This window comes from Genypterus blacodes, unplaced genomic scaffold, assembly GCF_046128005.1.
Source record: "Genypterus blacodes isolate CSIRO-AG114 ecotype Tasmania unplaced genomic scaffold, CSIRO-AGI_Gbla_v1 ptg000215l_1, whole genome shotgun sequence".
Lineage (NCBI taxonomy): Eukaryota > Metazoa > Chordata > Actinopteri > Ophidiiformes > Ophidiidae > Genypterus > Genypterus blacodes.
Genome location: NW_027467014.1, coordinates 185,001 through 206,968, shown reverse-complemented (window position 1 = coordinate 206,968; position 21,968 = coordinate 185,001). Strand labels below are relative to the sequence as shown.

The window sequence follows — 21,968 nt, the reverse complement described above, 5'->3', positions numbered from 1 at the left end:
AGCGGTGGCGGCGCGGCGCGGCGGAGCCTAGCACGTCTTCCGGGAGGGGGGGCTCCTTTTGTCTGTGTAATCCCTCTCTCTCTGTGGCTGTCGGTAATGAGCTTGCTGGGCGCCTACAAGAAGAAGAGCAATTATGACGGATACGAATCTTTGCAGCTGGTCGATAGCGGCGGGGACGGCTTCAGTTTCGGCAGAGGGAGCAGCAGCAGCGGCGGCGGCGGCGGAGGAGGAGGCGGCGGCAGCGGCGGCGGTTCGCTTGGAGGCTCCGCGCTCGGAGCGAAGTCGGGCCCGCTGAGAGAGGAGGACTGCAGCACCATGGACAGCTCAGGTACGAGCCCTCCCGCCAACTCAGCACACTGAACCACTCCATACTGTGTGATATACATCTCTTCTGCGCGGCCATAGGGGGAGGCGGGCGGCACTTATGGTGGCGAATAGTGAAAGTATCTCGTCCCTCATGTTGCTACGCACAACCCGGAATCCCCAACAAGGAGCCCAGTGAGTCCCAGAGCCGCACGGGGACAGAGCTGCAGGCAAGAGTCTATATGCAGCCATGTCCCAGAGAAAGTGCGTTTAAAGGGTTAACTGTCTCTGTAGATGGAGAGGAGGTTCATTTCTCATGTTGTAGTTTGATTGTCCATTAATATTAGTAGATATATGTGCAAAAACATTTTAAAAAATGGATTGATTAGGCTTAGAATGCATAATAAAGATGTTACTTTAAAATTGAAACACACTATTTTGCAAATTAACTCCTTATCTGCAGATAATGGAAATCATATACTGTGTGTGTGTGTGTGTGTGTGTGCATGTGTGCATGTGTGTGCGTGTTTGTGTAGCTAAGCAGTCCAGGTGGCTCCTATTTATTTTTTCAATATAGATATGTAAACTTTGATATATCTCTACATCTGTCCCAGGGAACCTTTATGAGAACACATTTGTTCTGAAGCCACGGTTGTGATAAATTCCGCTTTAGAATCCGACAGCAGAGGCACAAAACTCAGTGAATTGAAATATTGAGTCGGTTATGCGTGAATGATGGATCAGCTGCTTAATGTCTTCAATTAAAACCGTGCAGCAGGCAGTAATTAAGTGTAATATAAGATTTACTTGATCACTTTGATGACTTAGACAAATGTTATTCCATCTGTGCAACATTAATTCAACAGCCAATCCTTTGCTTTAACAGCTCATTTATACCGTGACACCTTTAAACTCATTAAAGCGTTGATTTCTTCCGCTCTCCGTCTTTTACGACTATTTGTATTCACCGCTATTAAAACTAAACTACAAATACGACTACAGCCTTTTTCTACTGCAATCACCATACATCAACAATTGCTTAAGCTCACCCAAGTGTAGTAACAGCAAAAAGTAACATTGACACCAATTGAAAGGATGCTGCATGCTGCTTTTAGCTCCAGTGCGTGTCTGCGGTCCAGAAAACAATTGATTTGAGAGTGCAGTTGCGGCGTTGGAGATAATAGTATGGTTGCTAACTCTCAGTGCCCGGTAGTGTTTTCACGTTAATCCACATGTAATGTAGGTAGGGCTTGTGTTTACAGCCCCGGCTCTGGCTCTGAGTCTGGCCTGAGCTCACTGCAGTGCTCCTCAGGACTCAGCCGGCCTCCGGGGACCAACATTTGTGTGAAACAATAGGAGCTGCATGAGAGAGAGCCAGAAAGAGGGCGGGATGGTCAATGAAGAGAGGGGATTGGGGTTTGGGATGAGGGGGGTGAGGGGAGGGAGGGGGGGGGGGACTGGAGTGTCAAATGTCTGTCTGTCTCTTGCCAGGCTCGGAGGATGATGCTTGTGTGTGTGTTATGTCTCTGTCTGTGGATCCAGCCGTCCTATTCGCAAACCAAGTTGGATATTCAAGGTTAGGGGTTGGCGCTCGAACTCAGAGAAACCACTGTTGATTTCTCAATCTGCGGTGTTGCTGAGATCCCCCGCCCTTCTTTCCCCCTCTGGCAGAGCAGCTGGTTTCCTGTAGCGTTGTTACCTGATGGAGTCGCTCTCACAGCTTCTCCCTGTTTGTCTGTGTGAGCATGCAGGGGCTGGTTGGTGTAGCTCACTCACCAGTCTGCACACACTCCCACAGCCATCTGGCCACAGACACACAGGCATATAGGCTTGGGAACGGACAGGCAGGCAGACAGGCAGGCAGGCGGGTACGATCAACACAGAGCGACGCAGGCGCAGTGTTCAGGAGAGAGAGCAAATGCAAATATACTTGACAGTGCGAAAACAATGAAAGTGCAACAGTTTGCTCAATCGCACAGAGGACACATTTATATCACACTCATTTTCAAAACTGTCATTTGATAAACTTCAGAGAAAAGCCAACCTAAAGGTGATATTGGTCCAAATGGAGTGAAGGAAATATTTATGATACTGAATGTACGACCTGATCACACTGCAGCTCACTGATCTTTACACGCTAATGCACCGCAGATACTTCATGCTTTTAATCTATATATGTGGACAGGGACAGAAAAGACACCAAACATCAGCAGTGAGTTATCTAAGAAGAAAAAACAACCAGAATACAGAGAAAGTAAAGTAAAGCCCATTTCAGCTTTATAAAGATCGATGATGAAATAATGAAGCAGTAGTATTGATTAAAAAGTGCCTCTCTGGATTATGACTTTGTTGGACATGATTGATTAGTGTAAAAGCAGCGTTTTGTTGAAATCGAGTTTTTTACACAAGGACGGTCAAACTGGCGCGTTACATCTTAAATAACGAATTTGTCGCTAAGATTCATCAACATGGACATACACTCAGCCGCCAAACACACTCGATGGCGGAAGTTGAACAGTGAGGCGTTGGATCAGAGGGATCAAAGGAGGCTGGTGTCCCCTCAGGACAGCTGTCAGGCTGAGCAGACGTCATCGCCGCGTTTATATAGATTACATTCACACTACTTTGATCTAATTTATTCTTTTATGTGGTATGAAAGTATGAAAGTAGTCTTATAGTGACATAAACTGAATGGCTGCATTATAAGGCTGAGAGACTTGGGAATCAACTGCATCCATCCTCTCTCTCTCTGCCTCCCTCCCTCCCTTCCCCCTAGAAGCCTTTGAAGCTCTGTCATCACAGTTAACCCCTTCAGTTGCATCACTCCACCTGTCCAGGTATGAGACGCAACGGGGCAGATTTGAGCTTGAGCTCGCTTATTGCATGGTTTTTCTGTTTACTTCTGTCGGTGTTGTTGGCAGATAACTCACTGGTTCGTCGTTAGTTTTTGGCCTTTTTGGACCATAATACATCTCTACGTTCAGGAAGTTCTCCTGGTTCTTACGGTCCAACCCGTCTTCAGATAGCAGTTACAGTTTTTGCGTGAGAGCCAGTTGTTCCACATTTGGTTTCCAGGCAATTTCTGCCTTCAGACTGACTTCCTCTGCATAATTGGCTGATTCATAAACAATCAGTAGCCTCAAATGACTTGAGCTTTAGCTGTCACTCAATCTGCTTGTATTCATTCAGATACAGAAACCATTCAGACATTTTCCAGGCCTTCAGGCTTCATTCTTTCAGATCTTTTTTCAGCATTTTCACATATTTCATGGCTTTGTAGTGGGTGACAGTTTCAAATGCTTCCAATTTTAAAGTTTTTCCAGGCAATTCCTTTTTTTTTACAATACATTCACATTTCATCCAGACCTTCGTACCTTCAGGCACAGAAACCAGTCAAAGATTGTTCAGGTATTCAGGCTTCAGTCCTTCAGGCAAAAGTTTCAGAGTTTGCAATCCCAGTGAGAAGAGAGAAATGATTGATGGCGTACTTCAGGCCTCGTGCATCCAGAGGAGACGAAGCGAATAAACAAATGGAGACGCATAAAGCTTTTCTTCTGTCCTGGTGAAAGAATTTAACATTTAAAAAGAACGAAAGTGTTTGTCATTACTGTTAAACCGGCAATTTCACCAACGCTCCAGTATATGCAGCATTAAATGTCATGTATTATCTATTATCTACCTTTGCGAAATTTCTTTAAGATTTTATCACAATAATTAAAGTAAAAGTTTGCAACTGGGAGATGATAAGTGTAGTTTCATTTCCTGTGGCGTAATTGATTTGGAGATAATCTCAATCAGGGGAAATTTAGCATGAAATGAATCCTGGAGCCGCCCTGAGGACCGCCGATGGTCCAGGAACCCTATGATGAGAATCGCTTATCGCTGTGAAATAAATTGTGGAGACAAGTATGACCAAGTAGTGCCCAAAGAGGTGAAACACAAAGAAAACCCCTGACGTCAGCGTTTTCCTGCTGCATCATGTTTACCGCCTCTTCACACAGGGGGGGATGATGCTGTGGTGATGTATGGACGCCATAGAGAGAGAGGGAGAGAGCGAGAGAGAGAGAGAGGGAGGAGGAGAGGGTGAGAGGTGCTGACTCTGCTGATAAGATGCTCGGGTCATGATCAACGTTCTCTTAATTTACACGCTTTTAGTCGGGCGCAGCTCCAAAGCCCAGATGGTAAAACGTTTTATTATGTGGTCCGACTCGTCTCCGCGTCCTTGTACAACATTCTCCTGCAGTGACACACACACACACACACACACACAAACACATGCATGAACTGGCACTGTTACCCAGTGACTCATAGATTCATCACTGGTATGAAATAAGAGCCTGTTAGCTGATCTTAGTATTTTAAACTTGAAGTGAAGGATTGTACATATTCAACAGGAAATGTGTGACAGTATGTATGTGTGTGTGTGTGTTCTGTTTAAAGCTCTGGACTCTGATTGTTTTCAGACATGGAGGCCGGGTATGGCGGAGGCCTGTTGGACATGGTGAAGGGAGGAGCCGGGAAGTTCTTCAGCAACTTCAAAGACAACCTGAAGGACACGCTGAAGGACACGTCCACCAAGGTCATGCATCAGGTTGCCACGTAAGTCATCGGTGTGTTTAAGGCCGTACACTTCGTCTCAGGCCGACCCGCTTTGCTCTGATTCTGCAAGACGTCGTTTCTGGTTGCCCTGACAGAGCTTTGAGACAGCGTTTTCCTGATGCGTCTACAAATAGCACAAAGCTGTCTCCTTCTTAAATCTGTGTTATTCCTGTACCGGCATGAAAGTGTTGTTGCCAGACGTGTGCGCACAACACGACAACTGGGTTCGAATGTCTGCCGGCGCTGGCGAGGCCAGATTACAGTCGCGTCATTGTAAACCCACAAATATAATCACAATCTAACAAAAGTGTGGGTAAAGTGATAGCGTGTGGGAGTATTTTCAATATATTTTCCCGTCATGCCTTCGTGCCTTTCTGCGAATTTCAGCATGAGAGCTCTGATTTCAGTCTGCAGAGCCTCGGCGTGCGGCGAGGGGGAGCGACAGTTTGATGCCGAAGTGGCGACCGGCTGTGATGAAATCTCTGTGATCTCTGAGGCTGAGGCTTGTGTCAACTGCAGCAAGATGGCGTGTTATCTGGTGTACAGCGTGATTTAGAAATCAGCAAGTTATTCTGTTCTAAAATGCTTAAGTGGCGTTTTTTGATATCAACAGTCACGGGGGAAGATGAAGGCCACAATCAGAGCCAGATGCCAGAAAGTGGAGGAGATGGTTTATGCCTATGCAGCTTTGATTCTGATCACGTGTGAGTTTTTTTTGGTATTGTGTTGTTGCTAGGAAACCCACAAAGGGCTGTCAATCAACGCGGAAACAATCGACCGAGGCTTTATTCAGCCTGACAGAGGAACCAATCTAAAAACTTGCTTGAAACTTCCCTCTAAACTCTGAGTTTAGATCATTTTTGTTGTTTTCTCCTCCAAGCTTCTGATCACGACAGACAGAACCGAGGATGATGCAGATCGCTTTTCAGCTCGAGTCAGAATCTTTCAGTCCTTCCACACATTGGAGACCAGAACAGAACAGACAGGAAAATCTGGTGAAGGAATGTTCCTCGTCGCGAATTCGGCTACCGTCGTAGCAGCAAATACATCATAAACAATAGAATCTGTTCCTTAAGTATGAGTGAAGCGATTGGCTAATTAACTGCTGCCTTAATGATGGAAATGAACGTATAGATTGATGTTTCAGGCTTTGGCAACCTTGTTATCGAAACCGTTAAGTGTGTGTCCAGCAGATTTAAAAGTGAAACAGAGCAGCGTAGACGGATGGAGGGATGGAGGGGAGAGGGAGGGAGGGAGGAGGGAGGAAGGGAGGGAGGGAGGCAGCAGAGTCTGGCACAGATCAGACCTCGCTGTGTGTTTGTGCACAGGCATCTGCACCGGGCAGCACAAAGGGGCCTCTGTGCTGACAGAAACACATACACACAAACACACACACACACGCACGCACACATTCTATTGACTCAGCAAGTTTGATCAGGTTTGTTCCTCTCACGTCGCGACACACACCCTCTCTCCAGGCCGCGGCGTTCCCTGGTGTTTGGGGACGGTGCTCGCTTCTTCATCGGGACTCCGCCTCTTCTTCCTCTCCTTTCTTCGCTTCGCTTCCCTTTCTTCCTCTCTCCGTCTCCCCTCTTCCCCTCCCGGCTGAATTATTCATGGTGGTTCATTGTGCCAAATGGCCGGTGCACTGCTGATACAGAAGGATTCATTTCATTACGGCCCTGTGTGTGTGCGTGTGTGTGTGTGTGTGTGTGTGTGTGCGTGTGTGTGTGTCTATATGTATATGTGTGTGTGCCTGTGAGTAAGGTAAGGTGGGATGTATGTTAGAGCTACAGTGGCAACGGGACGAGTTACTTAGATCAGTGTATCAGACGTATCTTAGTATGAATGCCACCATGGAAAAGTACTTCACAAACTGAAGTAAAAGTAATAAGAATTAGCGTGAAGGTAAAACTACTCATGAAGAAGAATCGGTCCTGTCAAGATGTGAAATTGTTGATTCTATAACATTTTTAACACCGATACCATGAGGTTTAAGAATCTAAGAAGTAACAAATCACAAAAAAAAGACATTTGCAACGGGCAAAAACCCATTCTCCCCTCCAGCTGTGCACACTGAGTGCAAACGGATCCCTTTTTAGGTACTGGCTCTCTCCCTGTTCTGCTTGAGACCTGAGCTGAGGTTTCTTTCGCACAGATGTGAAGGACAGACGAGGAGTTTCATGGTGCAGCTTTGACAGCGTTGGACTCGCTCTCGCCGTGTTAGACTCTTAGAATTGTCAGTAAGTTGCATCATGGCGCGGTTGCCATTGGCGTTGAACCCCTGTAAGCGCGCTTGATATAAAACACAGCTCCCGCCGCACACAGCTGTTAACCCAAAGGTCTACTCATACACTCCGGCTACACTTCATGTCTTTCTGTTTGCCTCCGTCTCATCTCCAGGGGAAATGGACGACGCTGAATTATTTACACAGCTCGCTTGTTTGTTTACCTGGATGAAGAGGATTTTTTTGCAGGGAACAGGGGCTGACAAGCGTGAGGAGCACACACCGTTTGAGATGGACGGCTGATCTGTTAAGGGCGAAAGACAAATTGCACCTAGTCTGCACACAGACAGGCCACGCCCACATCTTTCCTCTTTTCACTTTCAATCCAAAACCTGCAGCTTGTATCTTCACATTTGCCCCTTTCGCTCATTTGTCTCTTTCGCTCATTTGTCCCCATTTTGCATCAACAACATCCTCTGTTGGCCTCTCCTCTTTGTTTGTCCCCCCCCCCCCCCGCCCCCCCCCCCCCCCCCGTCCTCTTTCCATCACTTTCTCCAATCATCTCCATGGAGCACCTCATATATAAGCATTATAGTCTTGCCTTTAGTTGTCAGGATCAACAAGAAACTATCACAGAAGAAGCAAGATAGGCCATAAAAAACCTAAATGAATAAAACCTAAATGAATCACCCTTCAGGATCTAATCCATTTAGACTGTGTGTGTGTGTGTGTGTGTGTGTGTGTGTGTGTGTGTGTGTGAGCACCTCTGCACTGATGTAATCTGTCCTTAAATGGCTTTTGTGGTCCTGATGTTTACTTGCCAGTTGGAAACATCCACATTAGGCCCTGTGGTGGTGGTGTGTGTGTGTGTGTGTGTGTGCTTCTGTCTGTGTGTGTGTACACGTCTGCATTTGTTTGTTATGACAGATAACCAAAATTATTTGATTAGGGGCAACAAAATGCAAATATGCAAACATGCATTAACAGAATGTCCTCATAAAATTAAACTTCACACTTCACCTCTGTTTAGCAGCAGAGGTAAAAAGAAGCAGGCGTGACAAAAAGAAAGCACCAGGGAGGATGTTTATGCTCTCACTCTGTCTGCTGCTGAGAGAGTCGACAGGTGCGACTTCGCTCAAGAAGGAAACGATATTTGGTTCCTATATCTTGAAAATTAAAACATGGAAGTTAAATGTGAAGATCAGGCACGTTTCTCATATGATTGACGGGTGCAGGTCCCTGCTGAAAAAGGAATAAAAAGGTCTAGAAACATGGAACTAAAAACAAATTATAGGTGAGATACATTTAATAATGAATAGAAAAATATGCAAAACCTTTACTGTTTGTGTGTGTGTGTGTGCGCGTGTGTGTATGTGTGTGTGTGTGTGTGTGTGTGTGTGTACTCACTCCTAAGGCTTGTTGCATTTGGAATGTAGGTAAATGTGTGTGAGACATGTAGTGTTGGGAAAGGGGGGAAACATTTATGACCCAGTTCCTTCCAAAAGGAGGAAACTTTGACATTGCCACTAGTGGGGAATGTCCTTCCTTGCGTTGCCCTTCTTTGCAGTGTGTCCTTCATCCGTAACACACCTCCATGTAACACATTTCGCTGTGCATTTTAATTGGCTGCAACTCTATCCTCTAGAGGCCGGGGTGGCTGCTCATTTGCATGCTCTGTAGCCATTGGTTATAACCATTTCAACCTGACACCTGACCTGCTTCTCTCCTGAAATAGACAACAAGTACATAGACACACACACACTGTTTGCAAATATACAATATTCCATCCACAGGTCCACACTCCTGTCTCAATCCTCGCTCTCTACAATCAAACTATGTGGATCTTTAGGTTTGCTGACTTTTGAAAGCTGTGTGGTCCTCTTCCTCTTCCCCCTCCTCCTCTCTTCCCCTGTCAGTGTGTTGCTTTCCTTTTTTGCCACATCACCTCCACCTCCTCCACACACATCCCCCACCGTCAGCATGTGGAATCGTGTGAAACAGCCGCTCCCAGTGAACTAACAGCTGATTGAGTATGAATTACAAAATGCAGTAGAAGCTTTTCACAGCAGAATGCAAATTAATCATCTAGAAAATCCAATCTGCCGCCATTCAAATCTGACTAAACGTTTACAACCCTGCATATGTGTGTGTATGTGTGCGTCATGCTGCCTGTGCTGCCGACGCATCAAAACATTGCTCTGCAGTGCCTCTAGTGGTTTAAAACCTGCACAGCCTGTCTATAATCTCTTCTCTATTTGTATGAAGCGTATAGAATCGTTTCTCGCTCTCTCGTCTCCAGACCGTCACATTACATAACTCAGCCCTGGATTGCATCAGAGCCATATGGTGCTCGTCCGTGGCCAAGCAGAGGTGATTGACTTTGATTGGTCCTGGCCGGGGGGCCTGGGGGGGGGCGGCATTTCACAGAGAGCAACAAAGCAAAGCACTTTCATACACATTATCCTACTAATAGGGTTTACAGGCTCCAGTGTAATTGCTTTGTGCTGTAGGGTAAAAGTACTTTTCTGCATGTGACGAATTATTACAATCAACACGAGTCCTCCTACAGTAGCCACGCCCCCTATAGTCTGTATTATAGCACAATGACACTGGTGCACTGTGAGTAACAAACCTAGATGTCGTGCCTGTGAGTCAGCCCTCTTAGTAAACTGATGAAGCAGAGATTCCTGTATATGGAGCTCATTAATTCCATCCCTGTGTACGCTTTACTCCACATTTTTTGCCTAATTTGCATATAAAAACCTGTATAGTCTGCATGTTAATGTAAAGACTGTTGTAATGGCCGCATGTGGGATTTGTCAGCCTCTTCCTTGCAGACGTCGAGTGAATACTGCAGCATCTCCTGGTGTGACTACGGCTCGTCTGCATGTGTTTGTGCTGCAGCTGCTGTGAACCTGAGAAATCCATAGAGAATATATTAAGTTGAGCGGCACTGACGTTCAGATTGATATTCTCCATATGTTATCCCTTTGAACCGGGCTGTTAAATGAGAAGGAGGCTTCCCCACAGACACATGGAGGCCGCCGCTCTACAGCCAGCTTGCTCCGATGTAATTACTCCCATACACATAACTTTCAGGCCGATATGCTGACCTTTGGCGCGCTCTGCGTTCATATATTGATTTCTCCTCCTTTTTTGTTTTAACCCACAGACTGAAGATAGTCTGAAATCATATTGTACATTTGAAATACATTGTTAGTTAAGGTGAATTTCTTCTTTGCAGGTACACAAAGGGGGAGCTGGACATCGCCTACATCACATCAAGGATCATAGGTAAATACATGTGTGTGTGTGTGAGCTACTGTGTGTGTGTGTGTGTGTGTGTGTGTACCCACGCAAACAATGCCACCAGAAGTATTTTTGATTTGTGCAAGACCAGCTCCATCTCTATACAACAACAACAACTCTATACTGTGCAACAACTACACACACACACACATATACACACTATGCCATACACCCCTCTGGCTCAAATTACCTCCAGCGTTTCATGCTCATATGGAAGTTGGAGCAGTGTGGGAGGCCTCCTCTCTCCCATCATGCTTTGTGTGCAGCCAGTCTTCCCCAGGTTTTTGACGAGACCTGTGTGTGTTGTGTGTGTGTTTCAGTCATGACCTACCCAGCGGAGTCGGTGCAAATCGGCTACCAGAACCATGTCGAGGACATCCGCTCCTTCCTGGACAGTCGCCATGCCGACCACTACACTGTCTTCAACCTGTCGCAGCGCAACTACCGCGGCGCCAAATTCTCCAATCGGGTGAGAATGAAATGGTTGTTGTTGTTGTGTTCATACTACTTAAGTGAAGAAACTATGGAATTAATTTGTTGTTAGATGCAGAAACACCAAGAGGGAAGCGTCTAATCACTCAGGCTTTTCTTCATTAAGCCATCTTTGACCATGAGAGTGCAGAAAGGTGCCAAGCTCTGACACAATTATTCGTTTTTTAAATGCCTATAGATACTAACACAAGCAGCAGAAACAGAGCAACATGAAGAGCCCATTGGTTTCTTTTCTGTAGTGGCTGTAAACTGAGAAGTGGATGTTGTTCTTCAGTGGGATTGGCAGCACTACTTGACACAATAGAGCTGTCTTGTTATCTTACTATCTGAAATGAGTCCGTTGTTAGAATGTGTTCATTACCACAGAACTTGACATTTCGAGAAAACACTGCTCCCCCTGCCGCGTACAGACAGATAATCCCCGCAACCTTTAACACTCGCTCTGATTACAACATTCTGACACCAAGGTTGATGTTCTGTCTCGTTCATGTGTTACGAAGTTCCTCAGCTTGAGCGTTGCGTTCCGTTGCTTGTGCACAGCTGGATTTAGGATTTGGTCTTCGTAGACAGCAGACTGTTACCTTCAGGCTAATACGTCCCAGGGAACTGCACAGTCGAGCTGCGGTGTCAACATGGCCAAGATGGCCTCCCATCTGCCTGTAGACATCATGTGTCTGTAGCTGATGACTCATAGTGGAAGATTTGCTCCTTTGCTGCAGTGATTTTGCTAAGATCCTCTTTTCATTTATCCTCTCATCTGACTATATGGCTCTATCCATCTCTCCCTCTTTTTCTCTCTCTCTCCCCGTCTCTCCCTCTCTCTCTCTCTCTCTCTCTCTCTCCCTCTCCTTCCTCCAGGTGTCGGAGTGTAACTGGCCATCTCGACAGGCTCCCAGCCTCCACAATCTGTTTGCGGTGTGTAAGAACATGCACAACTGGCTCAAACAGAACCCCAAGAATGTGTGTGTCATCACCTGCTCGGTAAGAACACGCAGCATCATACTCATCCTAAGTTTCCTCAATAATGTGGATTTCCTGACAATGGCTTACAAAGCAGATTGTTCTAAGGGCTCATCTTACCGTTAAGGCCTAAAATTTCTGCCCAGCGACAAATCCCCCTATAGGTATTTATTGTCCCGTGACCTACTTTTGAGTCCCAGCACAGGGAAAATATGCTGCAGTTAAACCAAAGCCAGTGTCCGCGTGTCTCAGCTCCTCCCTAATCTGACATTTGCATCAGCTGAGGTGTTTCTGAAATATCTTGAGAATCTGCAAATAAAGCTCCTTGGCAAGACCTTGAAGAAAATGTGTTTTTGTGGCCTTGTGAAATTCACGCAATCTAACAGTTTAATATCAACAACAGCAATTTCACTCACTTTGGCTTTTTCTGATTGGATGAGATTGAATGTTTGGTGAACCTGTGACCGTTTCTGCTCTCCCTTTATTATATAACAACAATAGTCTTTCTACATTCTATGAAAACAAGCCTCCTTTTGTGTCAGCAGCAAAGCGAGCTAACCCAAGCTTGTCTCCTCTTTCATACTGCGTGTCTATCCACTCCTCCTGCGTGTCTCCACCCCAGGGTGCTGGAGTGTCGGCCTCGCTGTTTCCAAATGAAAAAACAGCTCGGATCCCATTAATCTGCCCCCATTGTTTCTGTTCTGCTTTCCTTACCATTTTTGTCTGTTTCTCCACCTTTGCTGCTGCTGCTGCTGCGTCGTTTTGAACAGTTGCTCTTTGTTTTGAAAAGAGAATTGAACGTCTGCTCTGGAGGTCCAGCGCAGAATTGGAATGGATAGATAAGACACTTGCTGACATTTTCCTCATTTCGTTTTTGTTTCTTTGTGCACTAAAAAGGGCCGCAGAAGAGAGTGAGTCTGTCAAACAAACACATCTGCACCACAGAGTTCAGCCAGTGAGCAGCATTGTTCAGTTCGGAAAAGTAATCCCAGTTGCCGTTTGTTCCCATTAACCTTCTATAATAATATAATAATCATGGATGTGCAGTTTTTCCACGGGGGAAAAGTTGAAACCCAAATTGCTTAAATGTTGCATTACGGACACTGCTGAACTATTCCTGTAAATGACCAATCTATTCGTTCTATTTCTATGACTTGGTACTGTACATTGGCTTGTGGCGGAGCATGTTATTGCCAAGTTGCTGTGGTGTGGCTGTGGCTTGGCAAACAGATCCAGCTTGCATAACCTCCGTGAAAAAAAAAGTAAAAAGTGAGTTTTCTGTGCTTCACATTGCTAGAAAGCTTTTCAATGTTTTTCCTTCTTTGTAGCCTTAAATGACCTTCGATTGAGCGTATTCAGAACGGTGGAAACACAGAGAAACTCTCTACCACCTCCGCCTACATTTAGCCTGCAGTTAAACACGACAACTTCTTGGCTCGATGTGTAAATTCCATGTTCACGCCTTTGCTTTCACTCTCATCATACTGTAATTGTTGCAGAGCTAAGAGACCGTAGGTGCAGTGTCAGGGTCAACGTGTGGGGGTCAGACAAAACGTAATAATCTAATACAAGCGCTTACTCTCTCTCCCTGCTGGTGTTGTTTAGGATGGTCGTGCTCCTTCCGGTGTTTTGGTCTGTGCCATGTTTTGCTTCTGCCACCTCTTCAACAATCCAGTTCCTGCCATGCAGCTGCTCAGCGCCAAGAGACCAGGCTCTGGCCTCTGGCCCTCGCACCGCAGGTTTGCAACCCCCTTACTGTGTGTGTGTGTGTGTGTGTGTGTGACTGGACTATTGAACGTGAAACACTGCGGCCCCGTGCGGCTTCAGACCTGGTTTGTAGCTCCATCATTCTCTTTCCTGACAGCTTCCAGTGAGCCATGACCACAATAAGAAGCCGCCTGTCGCTGTGATAATGAGCTTTGTTTTTGTTTATGAGTACCACTGTCACTTAAGTACAGGACGATTATTCTACCAATGGTAAATATTCATGAGTATTGATGAAAATGGAAGCCACAGCCTTTAAATACCACGTTTGTACCTACTACTGTGTTTTAATTAGACTGTGGTGAAGTTTTCTGTGGGTTCTGCTTCTGTAATTTTCTGTTCTGTAGTTTTCTTGGCTTGTCATTGTGTTTTCCATAATGTGTGTGTGTGTGTGTGTGTGTGTGTCCCCCAAGGGATAAATGCTGCTTTATTGAATCAAGTTCATTGGTCAGTTTATTGTAAATGAAGTCACGTCCTTGTCGACATCCAGGTACATCGGTTACGTGTGCAGCATGGTATCAGAGAAGCCCAGTCTGCCCCACCCTAAGCCCCTGGTGATCAAGGCCCTCACGGTGAGCCCGGTCCCCTGCTTCAACAAGCAGCGCAGCGGCTGTCGACCCTTCTGCGACGTTCTCCTAGGAGAGACCAAGATCTTCACCACCGCTCAGGAGTACGAGAGGATGAGGTAGGAGTGTGAGACACAGACATACATAATGAAGCTGAAGTGGTGGTGGTGGTTGTTGTTGAAAATGTGATTTTGTTTTGTTTCTTCGCCAGAGAGCACAGGGTGCAAGAGGGGAAGGTGGTGTTCCCTCTGGGTGTGAGCGTGCAGGGAGACGTGGTTGTGTCTGTCTTCCACATGAGGTCGACTATTGGAGGACGTCTGCAGGCCAAGGTGCATTTTCTACCTTGACTCACCGTAGCTCCATTCTCAATTCGCACACAATTTTTTATAGCCAGTATTTTGTCGCTTCACACCAAATATAATCAATCAGCAGGTCCAGAGCTTTGTTCTAAAGTTGTCCTTCACTTCTGTAGCATCATCATGTAACACATTTTAACTACTCTGCTTGCACACTTGTTACACCATCCACAAAGCACACGTCTTGCAGATTGGCCTTAAAGAGACAGTACATCCAAATTGTCTCATTTTAGTACCAGGATGAGTCCTTGTGTGCACCTCTCCCCTTGGTACTGTGGTACAATCTGTCCCGTTTAAAACAACAATCATACTACATCACAGAGTCGAGTACGATAAAGTGCAATATGATACGATCAGATCTTATCTTTCTCTTCTCTTGTCAGGTGTCCAACACGCAGATATTCCAGATCCAGTTCCACACCGGCTTCATTGCTCCTGGAACCACCACGTTAAAGTTTAACAAGTGAGGAAGCTTTCTGCTGTATCATCACATATTTGTGTACTAAAGCCAAACGCACGCTTTACTCCCTCACAATTATCTCCTGATCAAAGCTCAACTGGAAAGACGGAGTAGAAGCATCATTAACTTGCGCCTCCTCTCTTTCTGCGCCCCGCAGGCCAGAGCTGGACGCGTGCGACTCTCCCGAGAAGTACCCTCAGCTGTTCCACGTGATGCTGGAGGTGGAGGTGGAGGGAGTGGACAAGCAGAAAGACCTGACGCCGCCGTGGGAGCAGTTCCCCTGCAAAGACCTCAGCCCCAGCGTGCTCTTCTCCGGCCACCAGGAGCACCAGGACGCGCTGGCTGTGGCTGGTACTGTGGGGAGGGGGTAGGGGGGAGGGGGAGGGAGAAGGAGGAGGGGGAGGGACACACTGCGTAACAAGCACCGGCATGATTGTAACACCAAAACTGCCAGAGACGCCCAGACTATTGCTTACTTGGACTGGACACACATTTCACATTTCACACCACTTGTTTCCATGGAGATATTTTTGAGTTGAATTTCAATATACTTACTTAAAACACCAGAGAGTGTGTCAGTAAGCTGTAAATATAGAAAATGAGAACTTAAGGACCATTAGGGGGGCATAAACATCAAGAATGTGACGTTAAGTGCCTCTGGAATGACAGAAAACACGTAAAAAATGAATCTTTCATTTCTAATCTGTGAAATGAAACAATTTGTCTGCTTTTTTATGGTTGTTGGCTCATGAATTACCCTGAAAATAATTTGGTTTTGTAAAGTATCGCTTTAATTTCATCCCCAACCTGCCCCGGTCATCCTTTAAAAGTTATGAAAGTTCCCTCACTAAGTCTCACAGCAAAACAAAACACACACACAATTCTGGGTTCTGGAAAATCTTATCTGCAAAAACACATTCCCACACGTTTACATTGCATGAGACACACACAACACCAACTAATGTGGCTTTCATCTTTGTCCTGCTAAGATGAGATGGAGGGTTTGGATCTGGAGGGTAAGACAGCAGACGAGACCACAGAGCTGATAGAGAAGAAGTTAGTTCACCTGGGGGTTGATTCAGTTCAATCACACTTCAATCCAATCATACCGTCCCCAAAATATATATAGAGCATGAAAGTGTTTGATCAGTTCCATTTTGCAGTAGTGATTAACCTGAGAATGCATCTTCTGTCGTTAGTAAATCACTTTCTCGTCTGAATTTCCGGTGTGAATTGATTGAATTTAAATCAAATTAACCCCTACAGTGATGTTTCATTTTGGTAGAAATTTTCTCCACTTTACCACGGAGATCGATTATGACCCTACAGCTGTAAAAGTGAATTTCTATTTTGTTTTAAATAAATTATGAGCTGGAAAAGCTGCAACAATGTGCTGGAGACAAATGCAGCACAGCAGCAAGACGTTTTATGTTTTGACGACGTTGAAAACAGTGAAGCTGCCGTCGCCGCATGTCAGTAGGTTGAAAAAAAATCCAAAGTTTTCTACCAAAGTGAGAAATCTCTTTAGTTTCAATCTAGCAGAGTTGGTAGTTTCAAACTGTATAGTGGTACATCCCGGTCCTTCTTCCTCGTCTTTACACGCACACTATGTGTAGTTTAGATACCGTTGTTGTGCCTCCCTTTAGCTTCGTAAAGGCATCACAGCTTTACGTTTCTGACTTTGTGCTTCTGTGTCTCTCCACAGAACCCAGTCGACCAGTGGGTCCGGAGGGGCGTGGCCACGGCGAGGAGAGCGAACCCTCAGACGACGAGATGCTCTCCCTCTCCAGCCAGCGGAGCAGCACCAGCACTGCCCCCCAAAGACCCGAACCTCCCAACCAGGCCTCCCATTCTGGGCCCCCACCAGCCGAGGAGGTGGATCTCCTGGGCCTGGACGGGGAGGAGGTCAGCCCGCCCTGTCCCTCCTCTCAGTCCTCGTCGGCCGCAACCACAGACCTCCTCGGGGACCTGTTCGGGGGTCCGCCTCAGCCGAGCAGCGTGACGTCATCCGCCCAGTCCACCCCGCACAAAGTGGCCTCGAGCAGCGCCTCTCCCTCGCCCTCTCCTGCCCCACCAGGTCAGATTACGCTTAAAGGCCCCATCAATACAACCTCAAACAACATAACATTAAACCAGTATTGCGTCTGTTTGTGTCCCTTAGCGTTCGATCCCTTTGGGGCGGGTCCCATGCCCAAGCCCCAGGACGTGATGGGCTCATTCCTGGGCACAGGTAATGTGGGGCAGCTGGACCCCTTCCTGCATGCTGCACGCTCTCCCTCACCCACCCTGCAGCCCACCAGCTTGGGTGAGGCTCGACTGTCTGTAGTGAAAAGCTTCATTCTATAGCTAAGACAGGAAGTGATGTAATGCCTCTGTCACATTCAAGGCAGTAATTGCTCTCCATTTGCTTCAGCTGCATTCAGTAAAGTAATAAGTAATATTCAACAGCATTTTATGATCGGTTTCTTACTTACTCTTCCTCTCTTACACTCGAAGAACACGGGGACAGTGTCAGTAGATTTGAAAGGAAACTCATGTTGTGGATAAAATAAAGACTCAGCGACAGATGGAAAGGGAAAGCGTTCACGTTACCATAGTTACAGTCGCACACAAGCCACTGTCGCAGGCTCCCCACAAAGCCTTTCACTTCGTTTACTTGGCCTGGATCGCTGTCAAGCTTTAACTCAACTGAACTGAACCCGGTAGTGTTCAGTATTGGAGGGTTTTTAGTGTGAGAGCACCTTTAGTGACACACACTGACACGTAAACATGCACTGTGAATGCCTACATGCATGAATTGTTATAATCTCACTTATTTGTCTCTATTTATCTCTCTGTTCTCTGTCTCTCATCTTGTTTTTGACTTTGGCTTTGCATGAGGCTGTATGTGCTGTGCTCGACCTGGGCAGCATGACAAAGCACTTGCATGATCAAACTACTAATTGTATCAGTCTCAGTGTTGCAGTTAGATTATATGTATATCTTTTAAGAAGAAGAAGAAACTTTATTGGGTCAAATCACATGCCCCACCATACAGACAAGTCAATCTGAAATTTGTCTTCCATGCCAGACACACATGTAGTAGAGAGGGGTCAGCGCAGGGCAGCCATGATACGGCACCCATTGAGCAGTTTTGGGGGTTTCGGTGCCTTGCTCAAGGGCACCTCAGCAGTGCCCTGTAGGAAAACTGGCAACCCTCCAGCTGCCAGTCCACTTTCTTGGTCTATACGGGACTCTGGTACCCAAGCTGAGTCCCCATGGACAGAGCTACTGCTGCCCCCAAAACAAAACTCTCCCCGTCGGGGAATCGAACCCCGGTCTTCCGCGTGACAGGCGGAGATACTGTCCACTATACTAACGAGGAGAAATACTGGGTGAATTATGGCTAGTATCGTGCCAGGTATAATTGCTCAAAAAGTAATTATCTGACAAGAAAGTACACATACACTCACTGTACAGTTTGCTAAGCAACAAGTCACAGTCAGGAGTGCCTCTGCTCTGTGTCACGGCCTCCCTGGAAACTCACACCTGTTGTGGTGCACAGTAGAGTCACTCAGGTGGTGTCTGGTCTCCTGTTCAGTGTGTTCAGTGTTCTGACTGTGACTGGCCTTTATGTGCCCTGAAAGGCCGGAGCTCCCCTGTCCCACCCTCCACTCCTACAGTCAACATCCAGCAGCAGAACGCCAAGGGAGGCTGGGACTGGAACAGACCCGCCCCCCCCAGCGCAGGTACGACTCTCACATGAACACACACTGGTAAAGAAACATGACAAGAAATTGTTGTTGTGCTCTTCTCATTTGTTGCTATTGTAATATTTAGTAGATACAGTATTTAGTTACATTTTACTTTTATTTTCTTATTAAGGCTTGAGATGATGATAAAACACAAATGAGCTGGAATTTTGAAGTTCCTCTTGTTGACGAACATCCTTCTTCTGTTGTTGTCTCCAGGAGGAGGCTTTGGTATGGGCAGTCGATCAGCCACCACCAGTCCCACCGGCTCTGTCCACAGCACTCCAACCCATAACGCCAAACCAAACACCCTGGATCCATTCGCTGATATAGGCAACCTGGGGGGCAGCATGGGAGGTCAGGCAGTGGAATCGCTCACACCTGCACATCTTTGTTGTTGTTGTTTGTCATAATTCAGTTCTTCAGCACCTCTTTCTTCTCTTACCTACAGGAGGTTCTGGCTTCTCCAGCAAGCCGACCACACCGACAGGATCGAACCCTTCCTTTCCACCCATGGGATCTCCATCACGACCCCCTCCGTCTCCCCAACATGCGGGAGGGTGGCAGCCTCCCACGGGTGCTGGCTTCCCCTCTTGGCAGGCTGGCGGTGGTGGTGCCGGCGGTGGTGCTGGCGGTGGAGGAGCAGGGTGGCAAAACCAAGGACCTGGCCCGTCCCCGCAACCCAAGCCCAGCCCCAGCCACACCCCCATGGCCCACACATCCCCCCAGAACCGACCCAACTACAACGTTAGCTTCTCTGCAATGGGAGGGGGCTCACCCAGTGCAGCGAACAAACCACAGCCCAACATGGGTGAGAAGTCATGTTGTGGTTAAGACTGTTAACTGAATCTGCTTGAATCTCATGTGGAAATTTGGGTTTCATGTTGTAGGCGGTTGGGTCATGGTCCCTTCTGTGTCATCAGTCCTTTTTTTCCTCTCCTTTCCAGGTACTAAGCCCAAGGCGTCAACTGCCAACTTTGACGACCTGCTGTCTGGTCAGGCCTTCGCTGGGGCCAGAGAGAAGAAAGGGCCCAGGACTATAGCAGAGATGAGGAAGGAGGAAATGGCCAAAGAGATGGATCCGGAGAAACTCAAGGCAGGCGTTGCACTACACACATGTACTCGTGAAAATGATCACTGGATTACTCAAAGTTATATTTAAACAATCTTCATCTCTCCACACCTAACTACTGCTGTACAAACATTTCACTAGAGATTATTAGCAAATAGTTAAAAGGATTACTGCTCTTATTGTTTCATATCTGGTCCTCACTGGCTAATGTCCCTCCCTCTCCCGTCCCGTGTCCCAGATTCTGGACTGGATCGATGGGAAGGAGCGTAACATCCGCGCCCTGCTGTCCACCATGCACACGGTGCTGTGGGAGGGGGAGACGCGCTGGAAGCAAGTGGGCATGGCTGACCTGGTGACCCCGGAGCAGGTCAAGAAGGTCTATCGCAAAGCCGTCCTGGTGGTCCACCCAGACAAGGTGAGACAGAAGTACAATATCAGGAACAACATAAAGGTAACACTTATATCAGAAAAAGAAATTCAGAGAAAGCAAATGTTCATTTTCAACAGTTTAATTTTAGCAACAGAAACACAGACATTTCCTCACAAAAAATATCATCAAAGACAAGACCACAATAATAACAGTTAGAGTAATGGTGACTTCAACCAGCCGATAAGCCAGCGTACCAAACCGAGGCGTCAACCAATCAAACAAGGAGCTGCTAGGAGTGACTATCTGGTGAACGGACTCAGCGGTCTGATGAAGGTGATTAACTATGTCAAAAATAGTCGCGTTGTTGTCGGGCACAAAGGTGCAGCATTCAGCACCGATCACTGCACACGTTCCTCCCTGAGCCGCGAGAAGGAAATCCAGAGCAGCTCGGTTCTGCAAAGCCAGGAGCCTAAGAGAGGCGACCTCATTGGACACCAGCTTGAGGGCCTTCCCCGTCTCAGTAGCGATCACCTCTACCGCTTTAGACAGATCAGAGACTTGATCTAACGCAGACATGATGCCATAGAAAGGAAGAAGGGTCCCGATCGAGTTCTTGAACGGGGACTGATGATGAGTGCCGAAGATATCTGAGAGGCCACGGCGGTTTCGGGAACGATGCTGTTTCTTCGGAAGAGAGTGGGTCACTCTCATAGCTGGGACAACGTACGCCAAACCGCAGCGCCCGTCGTAATCCACGGGGAGATGCGGGTATGCAAGGTTTCCACACACCCAGTACATCCCAACAGGAGAGGAGATGGAGCAGCTGGCAGAGCGGCGAGCCAGAGAGTCCATGCGAGCCTGGCCCGCTGCCTTCAAACACTGCTGGGGCTTAGAAGCAAATTTGTTTATGATGAAATCGGTTTGTTTTGAGTCCCGTTTAAAAGTCTGAAGGCACTCAGATCGTCCAACAGGTCTCTTCCCTTCGTTCTCGAGGCACCAGTGGAGCGGCTGAGGAACCACCACGGACACGGGTTTGGGGGTTTCCGTACATGTGTGGCAGTTCATAGCTTTTGCAGGACATTTAAGAGGTCTCATCTTCATTTGCGAGCCCGCGGAGCAATCAGATTGAGACTTGGGAAAGGAAATACGAAGCAAGCTGCAAGTGTCACAGTCAGAGGCAGGCAGGGCCATCATAGGAAGACCCTCTCCGGCCGTGTACGGGGTGAGACCGCACACGTAACAGCTGGAGTTAGCCCGAGTGTGGTTGGCTACTTGCCATGCCATAGTCAGGAAAACGTTGATGTCATCAGATCTCACTTGTGGATTTCCTGGTGGAGCTCCCATGAGGGTTCCCGCCAGGAGCAATGTCAGGAGATGAAGGATGAGAAGTCCTCCTGCAGGGGAAGACATGGCGCTATGAAGACTTCACAGCAGGCAGGGCAGAAACTGGTGTGGGTCTGTCTGTGTAGTTGAATTTGTGTAGATGAAGAGGATCGCAAATAATCTGGACTCTGGAAATACCTGGGAAAATTCAGAAGAAGAAGAATTATTTACCGTGCTTCAGTAAGATGAAAATGAGGTTTAGGAGACAAAACTTCAAATGTCCAAACAGCAAACCATACATTTTTAGGTTTAAACATCAAAATCACCTGGAATAATCTTTCAGAATTGTAGGAATTCTTATGCAACTCCATAACAAAGAGGCACTTATGTGCTCAGTTACGTGGTGGCGTCTTTAAAGCGCACAGCAGCCGGTAC

General features: G+C 46.9%; 1 protein-coding gene and 1 non-coding gene across 2 annotated transcripts in view; one reads left to right on the top strand and one right to left on the bottom strand.

Annotated features, from left to right (window-relative positions):
• The first annotated feature begins 22 nt into the window (after window positions 1-22).
• dnajc6 (DnaJ (Hsp40) homolog, subfamily C, member 6) overlaps window positions 23-21,968 on the top strand; it is a 23,185-nt gene continuing 1,239 nt past the window's right edge. Inside the window, exons 1-17 of the mRNA XM_076170140.1 lie at window positions 23-328; window positions 4,767-4,902; window positions 10,375-10,424; window positions 10,760-10,908; window positions 11,790-11,912; window positions 13,497-13,630; window positions 14,146-14,340; window positions 14,433-14,550; window positions 14,961-15,040; window positions 15,195-15,388; window positions 16,743-17,114; window positions 17,199-17,342; window positions 18,664-18,765; window positions 18,988-19,125; window positions 19,220-19,579; window positions 19,716-19,864; window positions 20,079-20,255. Coding sequence (XP_076026255.1) covers window positions 97-328; window positions 4,767-4,902; window positions 10,375-10,424; window positions 10,760-10,908; window positions 11,790-11,912; window positions 13,497-13,630; window positions 14,146-14,340; window positions 14,433-14,550; window positions 14,961-15,040; window positions 15,195-15,388; window positions 16,743-17,114; window positions 17,199-17,342; window positions 18,664-18,765; window positions 18,988-19,125; window positions 19,220-19,579; window positions 19,716-19,864; window positions 20,079-20,255 — 2,853 coding nt within the window. The 5' untranslated portion in view covers window positions 23-96. The remainder of the gene's footprint in view (window positions 329-4,766; window positions 4,903-10,374; window positions 10,425-10,759; window positions 10,909-11,789; window positions 11,913-13,496; window positions 13,631-14,145; window positions 14,341-14,432; window positions 14,551-14,960; window positions 15,041-15,194; window positions 15,389-16,742; window positions 17,115-17,198; window positions 17,343-18,663; window positions 18,766-18,987; window positions 19,126-19,219; window positions 19,580-19,715; window positions 19,865-20,078; window positions 20,256-21,968) is intronic.
• Window positions 18,330-18,401, bottom strand: trnad-guc (transfer RNA aspartic acid (anticodon GUC)). Its single transcript has one exon. It is a non-coding gene; the product is annotated as a tRNA-Asp (tRNA).